This window comes from Silurus meridionalis, chromosome 3, assembly GCF_014805685.1.
Source record: "Silurus meridionalis isolate SWU-2019-XX chromosome 3, ASM1480568v1, whole genome shotgun sequence".
NCBI lineage: Eukaryota > Metazoa > Chordata > Actinopteri > Siluriformes > Siluridae > Silurus > Silurus meridionalis.
In genome coordinates this window covers 8,911,643-8,933,060 of record NC_060886.1, presented here as the reverse complement: position 1 = coordinate 8,933,060, position 21,418 = coordinate 8,911,643, and the positions used below count along the sequence as shown (strand labels likewise).

Below are 21,418 nucleotides of genomic sequence, written 5' to 3'. Positions count from 1 at the left end.
ATGTTTGTTATAATAACTTTTCCAGACAATATTTTCTCTTAATGTAGTTAATAGACAAAAAATCCACGGTTGAACTTTGAGTCCGTGTTAAGCTCATTTTCTGTTGTTCAGTTAAAATTTTTAAAATTTAACTTTAGTTAAAGTGTGTGTGCTTTAATGTCCGAGAGGTATTTTAAGTAATCCTCATTCCCCTATCTGTAATACAACCTCTTATATGAGTTTTACAACATATGTTCTTTTCTTTTACTGTCATCATTCCACTCTGACGCACATCTCATGTGTCTCAAAGCAGCCACGATCTTTCAAAGGAGAGTAGAGATGATGGTAGTGATGATGCGAATGATGGTAGTGGTGGTTCCTTTGAAAGGCACAATAAAATGTACATGCAATAACGTTATAAAAGAACAAGGTGGTGCATTTATTGTCACTAAAGTTAAACAATTACATTTTCTTCCCGCTTTTATATGTGCATTCTTTTATAAGTGTATTTGGACAATGACCCCATAAAAGCATTTGGCAGGCGTAAATTTTTCATTGCTTTGCCCATTTTTAATTGTTCTGGACATGTTTTAAAGAGCACCATGACTGCAAAGAGTGTATCACTCTTGTGTTAGGCAGCAGGGAGGAGGGAGTGTTTGAAGGAGAACAAGAAAAAAAAAAGCCAAAGATCAGCAGGACCCATTCCAAAATCCTCTCTCGCTTCTGCTTCTAAACCCGTCGCTTTTGGAATCTACAAAATTTAAGAACTCATTTTGCTTTGCTTGCATTTTTAAAATAAAACTTTTTTGATTTACTTGGCACTTCTAAGACTGGATTCATCATGTCCTCGTCTCTAGCGAGCTGCAATGCCAACGCTACCGTGTGCTTTGGTACATCATGCCTGGTGTCAGAGAGTAACTTTAATATGATTCTCAGCACTGTCCTCAGCACCGTGCTCACTGTCATGCTGGCTATGGTCATGTTTGCCATGGGATGCACGGTGGAAGTGCACAAACTGTGGGGGCATATACGCCGACCATGGGGTATCTTCATTGGCTTTCTTTGCCAGTTTGGTATCATGCCCTTCACAGCATTTGCCTTCTCGCTAGCCTTCCAGGTTCTTCCCATACAGGCCGTGGTCATCTTAATCATGGGCTGTTGTCCTGGAGGCACCAACTCTAATATTATCACCTATTGGCTAGATGGAGACATGGATCTCAGGTGAGGCAGGCATTACTATTTCTGTTATTATTTGCAACAACAGCATACAAAGCCAATTATTTTTATTACTATTGTCATCACAGATATTAAATTGGCTTATCTTCTACCTACTAAACTACCTAAATAATATATCTGTTAGAAAATTAAACAATGACTGGGTGGTGTTATTTGGACTGGCATGAAGCAGAATTTTGCCAACAATAACAGATTGCTATTTTTCTTTTTAATTCTAATAATACTGTATATACAATATATATATATTTATTTAATTCGATAAGCGAAATAACTTCACAAAGCTCTCACATGCCATATCAAAATAAGGTTATCATTTTGCCAATGACTCTTACAATGTGCTGAAACCGAACTTTACTCTAGTTAAAGACATTTTCCTCACAGGAAAATCATTAAAACCATTAAAGCTTTTATTATATGAAATATTACAGTATTAGAACAAGAACATTATATGCATGCAAGTTTGCCCTAAAACCAGTTCTGCTGTCAGAGACAGAAGATTAATCAACACTTTCAGCCGAATCAGAGCTCTAAATTCGACTGTGATATATTTCAATGCATGGCCACGGTTTTTATACACTTGGCCATAATATTTAAATGTGGTTCTTCCCTATATTTTTGCAACAACTGGAAAAATTGGAAGCACGCAATTGTCTGGGATGTATTTGTATGTTGTAGCATTAGCATTTTTAAAGTAAGAAGCCTAAACATGTTGAAGTATGACAATGACATATGACAAAGTTTTACTTGAACAATGCAAGCTCTATGAGTATATGATTTAGCAAATTTTGTCAAATTTGGAGTAGAAGGATCCCTGTGTCCTGGACAGCACCCTAAATTTAATCCCGCTGAACACCTTTGGAACACAGAGTTCACCCCAGACCTCCTCACCCAACATCTGATCTTACTAATGCTTTAAAAAGTCTTTGTTTCCAAATATTTTGCCATATTGTGTATTTATTATAATCCACATAATCATGTGCCACATGTATCACACAGTATACAGACATTATACTTACTGTAACTGTCACAAATGTGTAATAAATATCTATCTTTAAGTCCCAAAATTAGTTATCCCACTATAGTTATATTATAATTTTGTTATCCCACCTCCAGTATCAGCATGACAACATGTTCATCCATCCTGGCGCTTGGGATGATGCCCCTTTGTCTGCTTATCTACACCTCAGCATGGATCTCATCTGATACCATCCAGATCCCTTACGACAGCATAGGTGAGATGGATGTTATTTTTATTTGTAATTATATAACTCCAAACATTAGAAGGAACTGGATTTCATTATACAATGTTTACCACTGCATCATCGCTTATTTGTGATATTTCTCATATAATTATATATCAATCTGATTGCTTAACCTAAGTAGAAGTCTTCACATACAAGATGGTAAATGGAGTTCATGTTAATGTTTCATTCAAGGCATTACACTAGTGTGTCTGCTCGTGCCGGTCACTTTGGGAATCTATGTGAAACATCGCTGGCCAAAGGTGGCCAAGAGGATCCTGAAGGTGAATATTGCAGTAATTTCTTTCCACATTGTACATACCCATTTCTTGAAAGCTGCTATATGTATGTTTTGGGATTATTTATATATTTATATATATATATATATATTTTTTTATGTAGTTTGGCTCTGTTGTGGGCATCCTTCTTATCATCATCATTGCTGTGGTGGGTGGTGTACTGTACCAGTCTTCCTGGGTCATTTCTCCTTCTCTGTGGATAATTGGCGCAATCTACCCACTAGTTGGCTTTGGCTTGGGCTTTCTGCTGGCTCGATTTGTGGGGCAGCCCTGGCACAGGTATTACACAGAATCCTTATATTTCTTTGATTCATTGTTTAGAGCTTCTTTTGTGAACCACTATAAAATATAGCAAGCATTAAAAGAGTGTTTAATATGCATTTTTATAGAAAAGGAAATATATGATGAATTTTACATGGGTCAAAAATGTTTATGTTTTATAAATATTCGTCATGCGTGTCGGTTACAGGTGTCGTACTATTGCGCTGGAGACAGGATTTCAGAACTCACAGCTGTGCAGCACAATTGTTCAGCTGTCCTTTGCTCCTGATGAGCTGGAGGTCATGTTCTCCTTCCCCTTGATCTACAGCATCTTCCAGCTTGTCGTGGCAATTCTGGCAATTGGAAGTAAGTTATTACAACCTATTTAAAAGGATAAAATAGAAATTGGATCACACAGATGGGCTAAAAGATAGAAGTGTGATCACGTTACTTTTTTTTTTCTTTCAATGATGATATTTAGATCAGATTAAATATGCCTTAATGACATGTTGAGCACAAATAAAAAATATTTTGTACTGCTATTACGGTTTTTACACTAAAAACCACCTTGGAGATGCTGGGGATTAAACCCAAGGCCGTATACATGCAAAGCACGTGCTCTTGCTCGGAGCTACATCCCCCTGTGGCTAAACTTGCTGACTCATGGTCCCTATTTTGCTGCTGCGATTGGGTTACTGTCTGTATGGAGTTTCTATGTCTTTATGGAGGCTTCATAAACCATAAAGGTTTATAAATGATCATTACATTGCCTCATTTTACATACCTTGCACCTTTAACTGTACAGTTAAATTCTTTATAATATAATACATCATTTATAACATATCTTTATTTATTATTTTATTACTTTATGTTACTAGTTTTACATTTTTTTTAATGTTTTTATAGTTTTTCAGCACCAGCACGCTTAAAAAAAAGATTTTTGTACATGCAACCTATGATACTTGGCAATAAAGATGATTCTGATTCTTCATGGGTTCTCTAGTTTCCTCTCTCTGTCTATTCTTTATTCTTACTGAGAAATGCAAATCTATCTTTCTTGTTCAACTTCCCAAATTTGTGACACAAGTCTCCTGTTTCAGGTTACCAGCTATACAAGAGATACTGGAAGGGAGTTGTGTCTGAGGAAGACTGTGAGGAAGACGACGGAGCTCCGGACCTTGCCTCTTGTAAAGACAAGCCGGAGTATGCTTTGGAGAATGGAGGATTTCAGAGTGATGAGAACGGGAACACTGAAGGAAAGGGAGCAATCACTCATCTGTGAGCTGTGTCCATATGAACTGCCTTCTGCAGGCAGAAGGGTATTAACTGCAAGCACCATTTTGCTCCTGGGTGGTGAAATGAGTGTGCTGTTTAGGACATGTTATTTATTCTGTTCTTAAGCCTCTGGACAAAGTATCGGTCGTTTGATTGCATGTGGCAGGAAAACCTGAGTGTATCAATGGAATCAGTAAAAAGAGCTCTCTTCCAGCATTTGCTTTATGAGTAATGTGCTGAATCACACAGCCTCAGTGCTCAGGATACACTCTTTCATAGACTGATCAGTTCCAGCTGATCGAAAATAAATAAATAAACAAATATACACACACACACACACACACACACACACACACACACACACACACACATATATATATATATATATATATATATATATATATATACTGTATATGATCATATAATATATAGAAACTATTATTTGTTTAAATAAATATATATTGTATCCACAAACAATATAATGTGGGTGAAATTATACACTATTATTTAACATGTGGCCTCCTTTTAATTATTTGGTGTATTATTTGGAATTTTTGAGAATTTCTCAACATTTTGGAAGACTGGAAGCAAAGTTTCATGAACTTTAACCACATCACCTTTTCATCACATGAAATATTTCACATTTCTTTTGGATATTCTGAGTGTATATATATATATATATATATATATATATATATATATATATATATATATATATATATATACACAGTACAGACCAAAAGTTTGGACACACCTTCTCATTCAAAGAGTTTTCTTTATTTTCATGACTATGAAAATTGTAGATTCACACTGAAGGCATCAAAACTATGAATTAACTTTTTGAATGAGCAGGTGTGTCCAAACTTTTGGTCTGTACTGTATAATATATATATATATATATATATATATATATATATATATATATATATATATAAGTATTCACTGTTTTTAGCATTTTATTTTAAACTGTATGAGGGAATATGTAAAATGACTTGCTAAAAGTCCAGCTGATGTTTTAATTTAATACAATTTGGTTTATGTGCTATTTCTAATCAGACTTATTTTAAAACATTCTTCATAGTTTTATATATTGTACATTTGGTTAACTTGACACAAAATGCTATAAAACAATACCCGAGTTTTGAATATATGTAATAGTAAGTGACTGATTATTTGAATGTGAACACAACTGATTAGACTTGAATTCTTTGTATTTTATTTTTTATTTAGCTGGTATAATTTATATCTATCTCGCTCTCTCTTTATTAAAAATGTGTAAATAAATTAGTTTTTCATCCTTGATATCTGCATTCTCACCATAGACATTAAAATATGGTACAGGATCTACATGATTATCTCCCACGTGGGTTTGTTGGGAGTTAAAAGAAACACGTGCAATGTGTAATACATTTATAGATCATGGTTCAAACCTTATACCTGCCAAGCTGCCACTGTTGGACCCTTGAACAAGGCCCTTAACTCTCTATGCTCCAGGGGTGCTGTGTCACTGCCAAATCCAGCTTCCCAACTGGGAAATCTAAAGAAAAATCTAGCTTTTATTCATTTAGATCAGTCATTGAATTATGTTACTGATTAACATATACAAAACAGATCTGCATCTGCAAAAAAAAAAAAAAAAAAGACTGGCTGGTAGGGAAATGTATACTTTATAGTAAAAAAAAAACATGCTGTTAATTGCTTGCCAAGGTGTGTGTGTGTGTGTACTAATGACCACTTGCCAACACTTTCTCCTTTGGACTGCATCTCTTTTGAGTCTTTAATATATTTTATCTAGATGCTTTTGGGAGAACAAAAAGCTGCCTTTCAGAGCTTGTCATATAGGACTGAACTTTCACTGCAGTTGATATATAGCAGAATGAACCTTCAAGACACTATTCATGAACAATTTGTGACATTATCTGAAAGGTATTCTGCAACCTTCCCATTAAGACATTGACAATTAGACAAAACTATTTTATATTGTGTCATCTGCAGTGATTGCTTTTGTGCTTGCAGCATTGTTCCATAAATCTTCAACATTCTTTTGATGACACTCCACATGGGTGGATTCAAGGGTCACAAAAGCATTACAGTGATAATCTCCTACAGTGTTCGAGATAAAACAGTGGGTTTTAGAGAACATTTCACTCAAACTGGAATGACATGGGTTTCCATTCTTGAGCCTCATGTGAAAAGGTCTTTACATCAAACTCTCAGCACTTTCCAAAAGTATCAAGAGAAAGAAAATTTGATGTCATCATCTCACGGTCCATCACTCATTTACAAAGTTTGCAGAATCTTTTTTTTTTTTTTACCAAAGCAGGTTTAATACATAAACAAATGCATGAATAAACCAATACTGCAAGATTTTGTCTTACATCATTATACACTATAAGCCAAAGGATGCAAAAATATTATCAATTTCATCATTGTGCACACGGCTCGATTTCACTGGACTCGTCGCTTTCTCCGTCGCTTTCATTTTGCTTTCTTTTGGACTGCACACGTCACTGTTTCCTGATATCACATCTTTATGTAGAGGTGAAACTTTCATGTACTTTCTGCGTTTGTGCGATGATTTTGCAGTTGCATTAAAAAGGTCTTTGGCTATTTGGCCATGGCGCATGGCTTTGACATTTCCAACTCGGTTCCTGACGCTTCCATGGCGTCTCATAAGTGTAAGAAAACGTGTTCTGAAGTAGTGTTTTGTCCTCCTCTGAAGAAAAGGGGAAGGTCTTACCGAGGAGGCTCCTTTAAGTAGAACACTAACTCTAACTGCAAGCCTCCTCAGTTTCTTCTGAACACTGGATTTGAAAATAAAACAAAATAAAATAATTACAAACATTAATGCAATCAATTTCCACATGTTAAAAACGAATTCAGCATATTTACCTAATTCCATCACACTCCAAAGTGTTTATCCTCTTGCACCCGAGGAGCGTGAAGGCAAGAAAACGGCGTTCCTGATGCAGCTTATTCCTCCTACACCAGCCCATTATCTCTTCAAGATGTGCAGTCATGTCCCTAATGGTGGAGGATGTCTTCAGCTTCTTCAAGAACATCCTCTTCTGATCGAGTACAGCTGGGCTGAAAGAGCTCTGTTGCCCAGGAGACGTTGTCTTTGTAAACACTTCAGCTGTATACTGACAGGAGGTACATCCAAACAAGAAATCAACTTTCTTTCTCAACACATAATTTAAGCTGTGTACAAGTAAGAATATATTAGAAAAATGTGTATTTTTTTAAAGTAAATATTAAAATTTATGTGCAACTGGAAGCTTCTGTCACCAAAACAAATTCCTTGTAATTGCAAACATACTTGGCAATAAAGCTCTTTCTGATTCTGAAATGATTCCTGCACCTTTAAATCCTGACTAGAGCACAAACTAAACAAAATATGGCCAATATTAAAGGAACACAATTCTTACTTTTTTGCATGTTTCACAGTTTAATGTTTCAGATCATCAAACTAATTTAAATATTAGTAAAAGATAACAAGTGAACACAACATGCAGTTTTTAAATGAGGGTTTTTATTATTGTGGAAAAACTAAATCCAAAACTACATGGTCCTGTGTGAAAGGGTGTTTGCCCCCTAAACCTAATAACTGGTTGGGCCGTCCTTAGCAGCAACAACTGCACTCAAGCTTTTGCGATAACTTGCAATGAGTCTGTTACAGCGCTTTTTTTGGTAAACAGCAGAATTCATGGTTCCATTTATCACAGCAAGTCTTCCAGATCCTGAAGCAGCAAAACAGCCCCAGACCATCACACTACCACCACTATATTTTACTGTTGGTATGATGTCTTTTTCGGAAATGCAGTGTTACTTTTACGCCAGACATAATGAGACACACACCTTCCAAAATGTTAAACTTTTGTCTCGTCAGTCCACAGAGTATTTTTCCCAAAAGTTTTGGGGATCTTGATCTACTTCACTTTGTCAGGCAGGTCCCATTTAATAGATTTCATGATTGCAAACAGGTGTGGCAGGAATCAGGCCTGGTTTTGGCTGGAAAAATTTAACTCAGGTGGGCTAAACCACAGTTTAAACAAGGGGGCAAACACTTTTTTTACACAGGGCCATGTAGTTTTGGATTTTGTTTTCCCTCAATAATAAAAACCTTCATTTAAAAACTGCCTGTTGTGTTCACTTGTGTTACCTTTTACCAATATTTAAATTAGTTTAAAGATCTGAAACAATAAACTGTGACAAACATGCAAAATAAACAAGAAATCTTTTTCACACCACTGTATATTCTCTACATTTAAGTTCAGAAATTCAAATAAATCCAATAACCTGTTTCGAGGTTTGTGGCTGCAGCATCACCTTTATATCTAAATTTGAGGACGGTCCTACAAAAAAAAATAAATGAAGAAATAATAAAGAACACATTATATACAGTATATATGCACCTATAAGGAGAGTTCACAAAGAAATCTGACTTACGCAAGCAAGTTGGACCTTGACGCAAAATAGCCGTTCCCAGATCTATATCAGATGTTGCTTCCTCGGTGGCTAGCATCTGAATCACCTCCCTTTCTTCCTGCTCTTCACCTTTTCCCACCTGTTCCTCACTACCTGCCTCAAACAGCCTGTTGAGGAGAGAGGGTTTTGTGCTTTTCTTGATCCCAAAGGGCACATCTATACTCATCTCTTTGAGCAGGTCAAAGTAAGGGGGGCCCAGAAATGCTGTCAGGTCTCCAGGCAGGATGAAGTCAGTGAGGAAGGGCATTGGTCGACACTGCACTACCTCACGGAGCAGATTCTTGATTACTTCATACACGTGCACCAGAGCTCTCAGGATGCCTTGGAAGAAGACCCTGTACACAATGTATGTAAACAGCAACAAATTAAATTTTTTATATTATATATATATATATATATATATATATATATATATATAAAAAATGGAGGCTGCTTTGTTATAAGTCAAACATTTTCGTTGTAACTTCTTGTAAAAATGTTGACTCTCCCCAGACTCACCAGAGTCGACTGAGCAGGCTTGTCAGCACCACGTTCAGCACAATGAACTCGGACAAATAAAGATGCTGCTTTACCAATCTGTCAGGGGAAGAGTTAAGTAATTTTATACCACAGAGCTGACTCAATTTTAATTCCGGGAGTATCACATCATTAGCTTTTACATCATTTATAATGCAATGGCTCCTTCACAAACACTTGTAGTGGATGTTAGACATACACTATATGACCACAGGTTTGCTGACACCTAAATATCACATATATGTTCTTGTTGGACATTCCACAAGAGCATTAATCAGGTCAGACCCTGATTCAGCATGAAGAGACCTGATACAAAGATGGTGCCCACACAGTTTTGGCCATAATACTGTAATTCATGCCTAATAACATTATATAAATAAAAAAAGTCTATATTGATGCATGGTAATATTCCTTGCATGTTAGTGAAGCATGCATGCCAGATTGGATACAAGAAGGCTTTGGTGCACTGATCCATAGAACGGCAGAGAAGACTGGAGCCTCCCAACAGTTTTAGACAAAACCATTCAAGCATGGGCTGACTGGGGACTTCACATTGTCCCACATCAACTCCCACAGTCCTGCAACGGAGAAAACATCATGTCTATAATCTGTAGGGAAACCATGGGGAAGATTACGCAGGGACAATCATAACAGCACAGTGGAATTCTTTCTTCGCATATCCCATTAGGAAGCTGGGGGTCAGACGTGATACAAAAAAGTGGCAGCTTGGGGATATTGGGGCTTAAACCCCCAATGTCAAGGGCCATCATGTCAGAATGGATATTAATCTAGATTGGTTTAAAATAAAGATATCAGCCTAGAAAAGACTCTGATATTTCATAGCTTTAAATAAGAGTTAAATATATAATAGTGGTAGCTTAGAGGTTAAGACATTGGACTTTGGATCCAAAGGTTGCAAGTTCAAATCCCAATCACACCAAGCTGCCACCTCTGGGCCCCTGAGCAAGGCGCTTAACCCCATAGCTGCTCAATTGTATGAATGAGATGATTGTAAGTTGTTTTGGAGAAGCGCATCTGCCACATGCCAAGTGCAGAGAGTTATAATCATAATACATTATAATACTTATTTAGTAACAGTGCAAACAAAATTCACATTTCACGGTTTAGACCAGATACAACTGGACAGGCAAAAGTCTGAGACATTTACACCCATCTTTTTAGTATTACACCTAAAATCATCCATTTGTAAAACTTTTTTTTGAGCCATTTGTCCCCCAGAATTGTTTTACCTCTGAATTTGGTTTGGGCATAGCTCGTGCAGATCTTGCAAGGCTCCCTGCAATTTCATTTCCTTCAGCCGCTTTATGCATTGCTCAACCTGCAGTGCACACAAATGCAAACATGTCATCCTCTAAATCGTAAACAGTACCTAATGTCTGAAATGCTCCCTGGTACCGGAGAACCCCATCATGCACGTTTTAGTGTTTCCTTTCCCACTTCACTCCCCCACACACACTTCAATTGAAAAAAAGGGGGGTGAGGCCACAAGTTTCCAGTTGCCTTGCAGAATCTACAAACTGTATAAAAAATAAAAATATGTATGTGTGTGTATGTAATTAATATATATATATATATATATATATATATATATATACATACACACACACACACAGTTTTTTATGATTTGTGATCTATTTCATTTTTTAATCTTTTTTCATTTATTGCCCTTTGAAAAAATTTACACATCACATAAAACAAAAAATAATAAATTACACCAATCATACTGTTCAAAAGCTTTTACTGCATCATGCTGCCTGTTTGAGAATCAATGATTGCACTTCTTTGTAATACAGACGATGTAAAAGTGTCCCTCATCTGTCTGTCCTTAGTGTGAAAAGATGAAACATAAAAATAATTTAGCCGCAATCGGAAAATCTTAAAATGATGCAGAAGATGCTGGAGAGCATTTATAAAAAAAAAAAAAAAGTGTAGTTCCTGGAGAATTTAATTAAGAAGAGCAGGCAGATGTGTGTGTTCACCTCATCTATCACAGACTCTAGGAGGAAGTGTTAAGGAGGAACCAGGGACAATAGCAGAACATGGAAGAAAAAAAAAAAAAAACACCCAGTGAACAGCACACTGTATTTCTACTCTAATTGGTGAACATGAAATTGTAAAATTCTGTTATTATTCTATCTAAATATTATACATCTGCAATGTGAAAAGCCTTAAACAGGACAGTGAAAAAATGCAGTTGTCAATTATGAACATATTTTATATTCTGCAAGGCTTCAATCAAACTGTAAGCTCACCGGTCATCTCATCATGTTGGTCAAGAAAAGGAAGGAAAACACTAATATGTGGGAGACAGTGGATACAGATGAGAGTGTGGGATTTGGAAAATAAAGGAAGGAGACCTGTTTGATGGCCCGGAAGGGTTTGTGTTGTCTGAGGCTGTTGTTCAGGACATACAGAATCTCACGAAGAACTCGGATCTCTGTGTGCAACACTTGGCTGTCCAGGAGCTTCAGCACACCCTCACACTGCACCTGCACAGCCTCCGTTACAGAGGCTACAATTTAACCAACACGTTAATAAGTCAACTGGATGATGATCACGTATATATTGCATTATTTAATTGTCTGGTTTACTATTCTGTTACATTATGTCTAATTTCTCCTGCACTAGAAGTTCCTGACGTCAAGTCAAATTCCTTGTGTGTGTAAGCATACTTGGTTATAAAGCTATTTCTGTTTCTGTCCTCTACATCTGCCTCTTTCACACCAACTATCTGCATGTCTTCCCTCACCACATCCATAAACCTCCTGCTTGGTCTTCCTCTTTTCCTCCTTCCTGGCGGCTCCATCCTCAGCATTCTCCTACTGATATACCCCATGTCTCTCCTCTACACATGTCCAAACCATCTCAATCTCGCCTCCCTCACCTTGTCTCCAAAATGTCCTACATGCGCTGTCCCTCTAATAAACTCATTTCTAATCCTGTCCATCCTCATCACTCCCAATGAAAACCTCAACATCTTCAGCTCTGCTACCTCCAGCTCCACCTCCTGTCTTTTACTCAATGCCACTGTCTCTAATCCATACAACATCGCAGGTCACACCACAGTCCTATAAACTTTCCTTTCACTCGCAGATACTCTTCTATCACAAATCACTCCTGTCACTCTTCTCCACCCACTCCACCCTGCCTGCACTCTTTTCTTCACTTCTCTAACACACTCTCCATTACTTTGCACTGTTGACCCCAGGTACCTGCACTCCTCCACCTTCTCCTCCCTGTAACCACACCACTCCACTGTCCCCCCTCTCATTCACACACATGTACTCTGTCTAACTCCTACTGACTTTCAAAACACACACACACACACACACACACACACACACACACACACGTGTAAATGATCAACCCCACATGTGTAAGACCCACAGAGACCGAATACGCCAAAATAAAACTTCGTCTACAAACAGATCGGCTTGAACAACACAAATTATACCTGTCCTGGTGTCAAAACTGATTCGACAAGTCGCAGTAGCACATGGATACGGAATATTGACTTTATTCCAAGGCTCCGCCGCCATGTTGTTCAACCAACATGAGACCGGAACTGAAAGACTTTTACGGCACATATCCAGGTTGCCAGATCCCCCATTTATAATCCCCCAAACAGAATGCAATTTGTTAGCTCTAGATTTATTTTACTTTTTTTCTCTGGGACACTATAATCTTCCCAAATCCTTTTATTACCTATACAATATTAAAGATTAAATCTCTCTCTCTCTCTCTCTCTCTCTCTCTCTCTCTCTCTCATTCAAAGAGTTTTCTTTATTTTCATGACTATGAAAATTGTAGATTCACACTGAAGGCATCAAAACTATGAATAAACACATGTGGAATTATATACATAACAAAAAAGTGTGAAACAACTGAAAATATGTCATATTGTAGGTTCTTCAAAGTAGCCACCTTTTGCTTTGATTACTGCTTTGCACACTCTTGGCATTCTCTTGATGCCTACTTTGAAGAATCTACAATATGACATATTTTCAGTTCACTTTTTGTTATGTATATAATTCCACGTGTTAATTCATAGTTTTGATGCCCTCAGTGTGACTCTACAATTTTCATAGTCATGAAAATAAAGAAAACTCTTTGAATGAGAAGGTGTGTCCAAACTTTTGGTCTGTACTGTATATATAATATATATAAACTTTTGGTCTGTACTGTAATATATATATATATATATAATAAAATATACCAGTTACTGTTGTGCCTGTGCTTCATTTTCATGTATCTTTGCCCACACCTAAAACAATGATTTATATACTCATGAAATGCTCACCTTTCTGTTTGACCATTTGGATGAAAAATATAAATAAATAAATATAAAAAAGGGGAAATTAAAACCTTCAACACAACACATTTATTCACGACGCCCTTTCTTTAATCAGATCTAAAGAAAAAGTATAAGCACCAAAATCCGCCTTGATGCACACATCCGGCAATTAAAACTGTCCGTGTGGAAACATAGCAAAAGTTCTTTTTGGTGTCCTGATAATTTACATAATTTAAAATAACATAATTACTTTACATTTACAAGAATATTTTATCTTAATGCTCTATGTTGAGTTTGGTTTTACTAATAATAAACATACATTTGCATAAAGCATCCATATTTGTCTATGCCCATGTTGATTAGAGTATTAATAACTTAATTTAATATTCATTTAATGTACAGTTGCACTGCTAAAGCCTTTATATTTATTCACTGTACATATGCTTACATATATATCACATGTTGTAAATATGCCACATATTTATCTGCACTATTTGCACGATTGCTTCATTTTGCATTTCTGGTAGATGCCAAACTGCATTTCGTTGATGTGTACCTGACAATGCATTGACAATAAAGTTCTATCTATCTATCTATCTATCTATCTATCTATCTATCTATCTATCTATCTATCTATCTATCTATCTATCTAGGACAGATAAATGGTGTGATTAAGTTGCGATAAATTATGGATTAACTCATGGCAATAAAGCGATTAATCGCAATTAAATATGTTAATCGATTAAAAGCACTAAAATATAGGCCATTTGGAGTTAAAGGACAGTAAATCTATACTGCTAAACAAGCTGCACACTGACTACTCTAAAATATATCCAAATTTCATTTCTATATTATTGCCCCTTGAGAAGAAATACTAAAATGGTTGCTGAAATGTGAGGGGTGTACTCACTTTTGTGAGATACTGTGAGTGAAGATAATTAGGTTTTATCCATAGAATTATTAACTATTTTTACAAGTAGACCACAAGTGCATTCTGCCAGTATACATGTACCAGCTGTAGATAATCGGTCGTTATGCACAGTGAGTATGTAGTGCTTTGGCCTCTGCCCCATCCCACAGTGGAAATCCAGATTTCTGGGTTGGTTTGTTCAAGTGTTGAGAAAAGTGAAATCAATTAGAAGGGACTACCACTAATCAGATGTATGGGCAGAAAGGAATGTAGTCTCTAATAGTACACCTACAATGAGCACCTACTTGGAATTCAGCCTATTCTTGTAATTTGCAATTTCTGCACTGACTAAATCAATTTAATTAGTCTCTTGAGAGTTCAAGAAGTTTAGAAGTATTTAGAATTTAGAAGTACATCAGAAGGGCACACAATTTTAAGATTTTATTTTATTTATAAAAAATGGTTGCAGCATAAAAAAAATCAGTCATGTCAGTATAGCATCTAATTTCAGACATGTTTTAGTATCCATGTAATGATTTGTGAGTTGACCTCATCTAAGACAGAATCCTCAGTTCTCCCCTTCACAGCCAGCCCATGATTAGCTCCCTCTACCCAATGCAGAGAGCATGGGCTCTCCATATCCTCCACAACATGTTCCAGAAGTTGCTGAGAAGAAAATACAAGCTCTTTATAATTTAATTCTTTAAAAAAAATGTCATAAAAAATTACTTCTGGTTTAGTGATTCAACCTAGTACATGTGAATCATTGATACATTTTGTCCAGAAGTTGGAAGTAAAAAGTTAAATAAGTCAAACAATAATCATTACTCATAATTAGATACAGTGCCCTCCACTATTATTGGCACCCATGGAAAATCTGAGCAAAACATTTTTTTTGTGAATATTTTGATCTCATGGATATTAAGCAATTGCACAACACAGTTTGATAAAAATATATCTCTCTTCAACATGTCTGGCACAATCAATGGCACACTTACGAATTCATATAATTAAAATATATTTTAAGTATTTTGCCATTGATATTTACCTGTTAGCCTTCACCACAGCTTTTGGGAATAACAGCTGAAAATGTTAACAGTTCCTGACAAAATTGGGCTACATACACAATTCAAATATCTTTAAAAAGAAGACAAATTAGGCTCTACTGTCCATTATTCAAAGTTGATATTGCTCAAAAAGATAATACGTTATAGATGATGTAGTACCTTATTTCCTGCATTGAACATTTATTTTATTTCATATATAAATACATGAAATCGATCCTGGAGCAATCCAGAAAAGTACTGGGTAAAAAGCCACGTCATAAGTTTATATTTCAAATTAAATGAAGATATAAAGACAAATTAAAGTCCTACAAACATTTATCTGAGACTATGTCTGGTTCGCCCCTCCCCGCCCCACCCAGCCTAAATTTTGGGACTCACAGCTAAAAATGATCTATCTAACTTTAAATGTTAACAGTTCCTGAAAAAAAGTTGGCTACATACACAATTTTGATCTCTTTGGAAATAGGACACTTTGAGCTTTACGGTCAACCATTCAAAGTATATATAAGTTATAGATGATGAAGTGCCTTGGATAAACATTTCCCACATTATTTTTATTTCATATATAAATACATGAAATCAGTCCTTGAGCAATCCAGAAAAGTACTGGGTTGAAAGCCACATATCTCATGAGTTTATATTTCAAATTTTATTAAGATTTTCCTGACTTCTTGTTTCTGGGGTATAAGTATGAGGCAACACATATGCCAAATTTCTTTAGTCATTCATCACAATAGATAAGACTAAGGAATACTGTAAAATATTTTTTCAGCTTCACTAAATATAAAATTGGCTATAAGAACAGAACAGCAGAAGTAAGAGTTGCCAATTTGCCAATCAAGGCAAATAATCAAGAGGCTCCAAATATCTGGAAATATTATGAATCAAGCTATATATAAAATATTTCATTTATTCTTCAATTATATTTCATCTATTTTTTTTTTACTTTCATTATTTTTTTTTGTACTCTGAAGCAGTCTCTGGCAAAATAATTGAATTCAGGATTAATGTAATTCTGGTGGTGGCTTTTTATTTTATTTTATTTTTTATTGAAACCTTTGACATTTACAGGGTTTAAACATAGTAAACACATCTGAGCTTTTACAGTTTAAACAGGTTGCCATTCATTTGAATTCTCTTCAAAATACACATTTAAAATGTTACTAAAAATGTATTATTGCAGAAAAAAAAAAAAAATGTAATAAATTTAAAATAGGAATGAATAAAATTGTATCACTGTTACATTACTATTCATTCTTTCCATGCCAGATGTAATTATTTAAAAAAGGTGGTGGCTTTTTTAAATAATTAAATTTTTTTTAAAGTTAAATGGGCTCATTAACTATCAAAATATCAACTAATGTTAAACAAACACTTGACAGTGCTTAAAAAATGAAAAAAAAAAAGAAAACTTAAAATGGGCCATGGCTGGATCTTCCAGCAGGACAACAATCCAAAACATATATTAAACAACACCAAATCTTTGGTTCTGTTTCAAATTCAGGTTCTGCCATGATCATTCCAATCCCCTGACAAACACTATAGAAAACCTGTTTGGTAAACTGAAGAAGAAATGTGAAGAATCTAGAAATATTCTGTGAGAGGAAAGGTCTCAGATCTTCGGCCAATTGTTCTCTAACTTTATCAGGCATTAAAGCAGAAGACTCAGCACTGTAAAAGGATGCCAATAATTGTGCCACACATTCTGTATTTCTGTAATGAAACTATGTTGTATTTGCAATTGTTTGATATCATGATATCAGCCAAACATTTTTGTAAACAAAAGATCAATCTGGTCGATCAATAAAGACAATTTTTCACAGCTTTCTTTGCTTATATTAACCAAGGGTGCTAATAATAGTGGAGGACATTGTTGGTTTCATTTTAATAAAATGCCCATACCCCAAAAAAAAAAAAAAAAAAAAAAAGAGGCACCACCTGAAATTAACTATACAAATAGGTAAGAGCCTCAAATTGGATAATTACTGCATAGATAAATATGTTTCAGCCGACACCAAGTTATTTAACTGTAACTGATGCAGTGAGTAGCTTCTCCTTTCTTAAACAACCATGTTGGAAGACACTTCCTGTGGTCATGGAAAAGATGTTAATCTGTTTCAGAAGGGTTAAATTATTGGCAAGAATCAAGCAAAGAAGACATTTTAGGAGATTGCTGAAACTACTAAAATTGGGTTAAGAACTGTCTAACGCATTATTAAAAACTAGAAGGATAGTGAGGAATCATCACCTTTGAGGAAGAAATGTGGTCAAAGAAAAATCTTCAATGATCTTCAATACTAGATAATATTGAAACTAGAATAAATGCATTCAAACCAAACTCACCCGTTTACACATGTTATCTGCAGTCCCAGATACAAACAGCACAGGAATGTGGAAAAGTGCTCTGAGGTCCTCACTACGTTTAACATGAGCATGTGTTTGGCCAGGAGGATGTAGGGGGAAAGAAACACACAACAGACCTTGGACATTAACCTCTTTCTTGACACACAACTGTCTGCCCAGAGCCACAGCAGCTCGAGCTCCCATCGAACGTCCTGCAAAACACACAGTGGTCCAAAATGTAAGTGTGTATGAAAAGAAGCATTATGTTGTCAGGATCGTATCGTATTTACAAGTTTGTCTGAAAATGGACGTGATTGGACAGCATGGGATATAAAAATTCACTGTAGATATTAAAGCACTGTACACTTACCCCCAAGGAAAACATTATTCAGTGGAAATCTATCAAGTGTTTTCATGTACACCTGTAAACACATAAAATCCTGCTTGGTATACATTGTATGGACGAGAGTGCAATGACCGGGACTGTATATATAGTCTGCGCTTACCACGACTGCTTCATACGCCCTCACTCTGTGCGCCAGGTTCAGGCTTTTGCATGTGAATCGGAGGCAAAGCAGACCAGACATGGCGGCTGCTTGTGCCAGTGACATTAATGACTTCAGGTTCATATTTCCCCCTGCTCCATGTGTGAGTATGAGAGCTGTTTGTACACGATCTGATTCAGGAACCGTGAGAACACCTTCCAGAGATTTGGATCCAAATGGGATTGACACCTTCTCCTATAGAAATAGAATACATTTGCAAAACTAACTATCTAACATTAAATTGGTAAATGTTTTAGTATAAAATAAAGTCTATTAATACATGTGTATTTTTTATTTCATATTAAAGGAAAAATTGCAGTGACCTTTCACCTATATATTGAAAATGATAGATAACATTTTCATTATTATGGACGTTATATTTACACTGCATTGCTCTGCTTAAATTTGCAATATATATATATATATATATATATATATATATATATATATATATATATATATATATATATATATATATATATATATATATATATATATATAGTACAGACCAAAAGTTTGGACACACCTTCTCATTCAAAGAGTTTTCTTTATTTTCATGACTATGAAAATTGTAGAGTCACACTGAAGGCATCAAGGGCTATTTGACCAAGAAGGAGAGTGATGGGGTGCTGCGCCAGATGACCTGGCCTCCACAGTCACCGGACCTGAACCCAATCGAGATGGTTTAGGGGTGAGCTGGACCGCAGAGTGAAGGCAAAAGGGCCAACAAGTGCCAAGCATCTCTCGGGGAACTCCTTCAAGACTGTTGGAAGACCATTTCAGGTGACTACCTCTTAAAGCTCAGCAAGAGAATGCCAAGAGTGTGCAAAGCAGTAATCAAAGCAAAAGGTGGCTACTTTGAAGAACCTAGAATATGACATTTTTCAGTTGTTTCACACTTTTTTGTTATGTATATAATTCCATATATAATTCCACATGTGTTAATTCATAGTTTTGATGCCTTCAGTGTGAATCTACAATTTTCATAGTCATGAAAATAAAGAAAACTCTTTGAATGAGGCGTGTCCAAACTTTTGGTCTGTACTGTATATATATATATTACACACACACACACACACACACACACACACACACGTGTTTGTGTGTGTGTGCTCATAATGAATCTTAAAAAACTAAATATTTCATAAAACTAAGAGAAGAATATTATTTATTTTTACTGACAGCATTTTATAGACATCCATACATAATTAAAGGCAGAAATGCCCAAACCTTTTCCCATAAAAGGCCAAGAATCAAGCCTGATTAAGGGGCTATGGGCTAAAAGGAAATGTTATAATATACCTCCCCTTATTTATGATTTCATAATATTTAGAAATAAATGGTAGTGGTGGTTCAGTGGTTGAGGCTCTGGGTTACTGGTCATAAGATTGGGGGTTCCAACTCCAGCACTGCCAAGCTGCCACTGTTGGGACCTTGAGCTTAGAACTATTTTCTCCAGGTGCACTGTACAATGACTGACCCTCTGACCCCAGCTTCCTGACAAGCTGGGATATAAGAAAATGACAGTTTCCATTTGGGATTAAGAAAGCACTCTAAATAAAACTAGATTACTGTGATTTCACTAGTGCAGTTATATTTTCATTGTTTTCTAGTGTAACTTACAGTTTCTAGTGTCACTTCGAATAAAAAATATTTCCCATTTATAGTACAATATAGTTCAGTTCCTCATACCAATGCCTAATAATAAATATTCAAGCTTTAACGCAATATAATCTAATAAGAGACATGAAGCTGCTCATTATTTTTTAAACGTTTCTCTAAATTGGCCTAATCGACAAAGTCAGGATATTATGTACTGTAGGTGAGAGTCAGTTGTTTGCCTCTCAGTTTACAAGATCATCAGACTGAAAGTCTGCTCACAGAGGGAGGTCTTGCCAAACGTTTCTTATCCTACAAATAAAACAGGAAATAGTATGTTAAATTAGAAATGAAAATCTGTGACAATGGATATTTTTTTACTTGTTTCCCGCTATATTGGATGGCAGATAAAATGAAAGGTTACTAGGGGCCACCCTGGGCCCTAGTTTGCTCATCACTGATTTAGAAGTAATAAACATGTGTTCAGATGTTTGAGAAAAAGAACATAAGGCACAATGATCTTTGACCAAATGAATTCCTCTTTAGGACTTCAACCTCTGAACCTGAACACCCTGTATCTAAAACAGTTTAGAGGCATCTGTTCCCCACATCATTGGTAGAGTTGTTACTATAAAACCCTCTATACAGGTGCACTCAGGTATCTACAAAGTGTATACATGACAAACACTATACATTCAGATGAGCCAAAAATATGCAATTAGAAATAAATGTTTAGGGACCACAAGTAAATCTACACGACTAAACTCTTTTGTATTGCTTAATATGAACCCGAAGAAATAACCAGCTAAAAGAAAAGTCAACACCAACATTGTACTACCTCACTTACAGCCTCCATTTTCGTTCAATGCGACCACAACGAGCTGCTGTATATCGCCATCTTGTGACAAGGAGGAGCATCACAATACCTCCAAAAACTGAAGTATACGTTCACACGCAGCCAAAAATCCACTTAAGTAATCGAATTGATTGCTAAAAGGGATTGGAAAGCCTTCAACACCTCAGTCATTCAGACTAGGGCTGGAGCCAAATGAAAATTTGATTGGATTGAAAGGGGCGATGTTTACCCCCCCCTCAATCGAATAATACTAAAATAAACTGTATGCACATGTGCAGTGAATTTGTGTTTATGAAGATTTTACAACAGATTTAATTCAATTAAGTTTTATTTGTATAGCACTTTAAAACAATGGACATTGTCCCAAAGCAGCTTTAAAGAGATAAATAGGTTATAAAATATGAATTTATAAGTTTAGTGCCTATAAACTTATCCCTTACACATAAAACAATCTTTGAATCAGATTGCAATCTTGTAAGGGTACGTAG

At 35.8% G+C, this 21,418-nt stretch overlaps 3 protein-coding genes across 4 annotated transcripts; 1 reads left to right on the top strand and 2 right to left on the bottom strand.

Annotated features, from left to right (window-relative positions):
- Positions 1-601: 601 nt before the first annotated feature.
- Positions 602-5,017, top strand: slc10a2 (solute carrier family 10 member 2). Its single transcript, XM_046842415.1, has 6 exons — positions 602-1,200; positions 2,329-2,447; positions 2,652-2,740; positions 2,859-3,034; positions 3,225-3,382; positions 4,117-5,017. Exons 1-6 carry the CDS (start codon positions 821-823, stop codon positions 4,296-4,298), a joined length of 1,104 nt encoding a protein of 367 aa, XP_046698371.1. The 5' UTR covers positions 602-820; the 3' UTR covers positions 4,299-5,017.
- Positions 5,018-6,590: 1,573 nt separating this feature from the next.
- nepro (nucleolus and neural progenitor protein) lies at positions 6,591-12,976 on the bottom strand. Its single transcript, XM_046845985.1, has 9 exons — positions 12,771-12,976; positions 11,674-11,828; positions 10,546-10,634; positions 9,745-9,873; positions 9,278-9,355; positions 8,741-9,114; positions 8,591-8,646; positions 7,184-7,434; positions 6,591-7,095 (listed from the first exon to the last, which is right to left on the bottom strand). Exons 1-9 carry the CDS (start codon positions 12,901-12,903, stop codon positions 6,681-6,683), a joined length of 1,680 nt encoding a protein of 559 aa, XP_046701941.1. The 5' UTR covers positions 12,904-12,976; the 3' UTR covers positions 6,591-6,680.
- A 1,970-nt stretch (positions 12,977-14,946) lies between these two features.
- tex30 (testis expressed 30) lies at positions 14,947-21,061 on the bottom strand. Of its 2 annotated transcripts, none has more exons than XM_046841444.1 (5): positions 20,913-21,061; positions 18,437-18,670; positions 18,301-18,352; positions 17,931-18,142; positions 14,947-15,186 (listed from the first exon to the last, which is right to left on the bottom strand). In XM_046841444.1, the coding sequence occupies exons 1-5, from the start codon at positions 20,928-20,930 to the stop codon at positions 15,028-15,030; spliced, it is 675 nt and encodes a 224-aa protein (XP_046697400.1). In that variant the 5' UTR covers positions 20,931-21,061; the 3' UTR covers positions 14,947-15,027. The 2 variants fall into 2 exon arrangements, with proteins under 2 accessions (XP_046697400.1, XP_046697409.1); XM_046841453.1 differs by having other exon boundaries at positions 20,922-21,044.
- Positions 21,062-21,418: the final 357 nt, after the last annotated feature.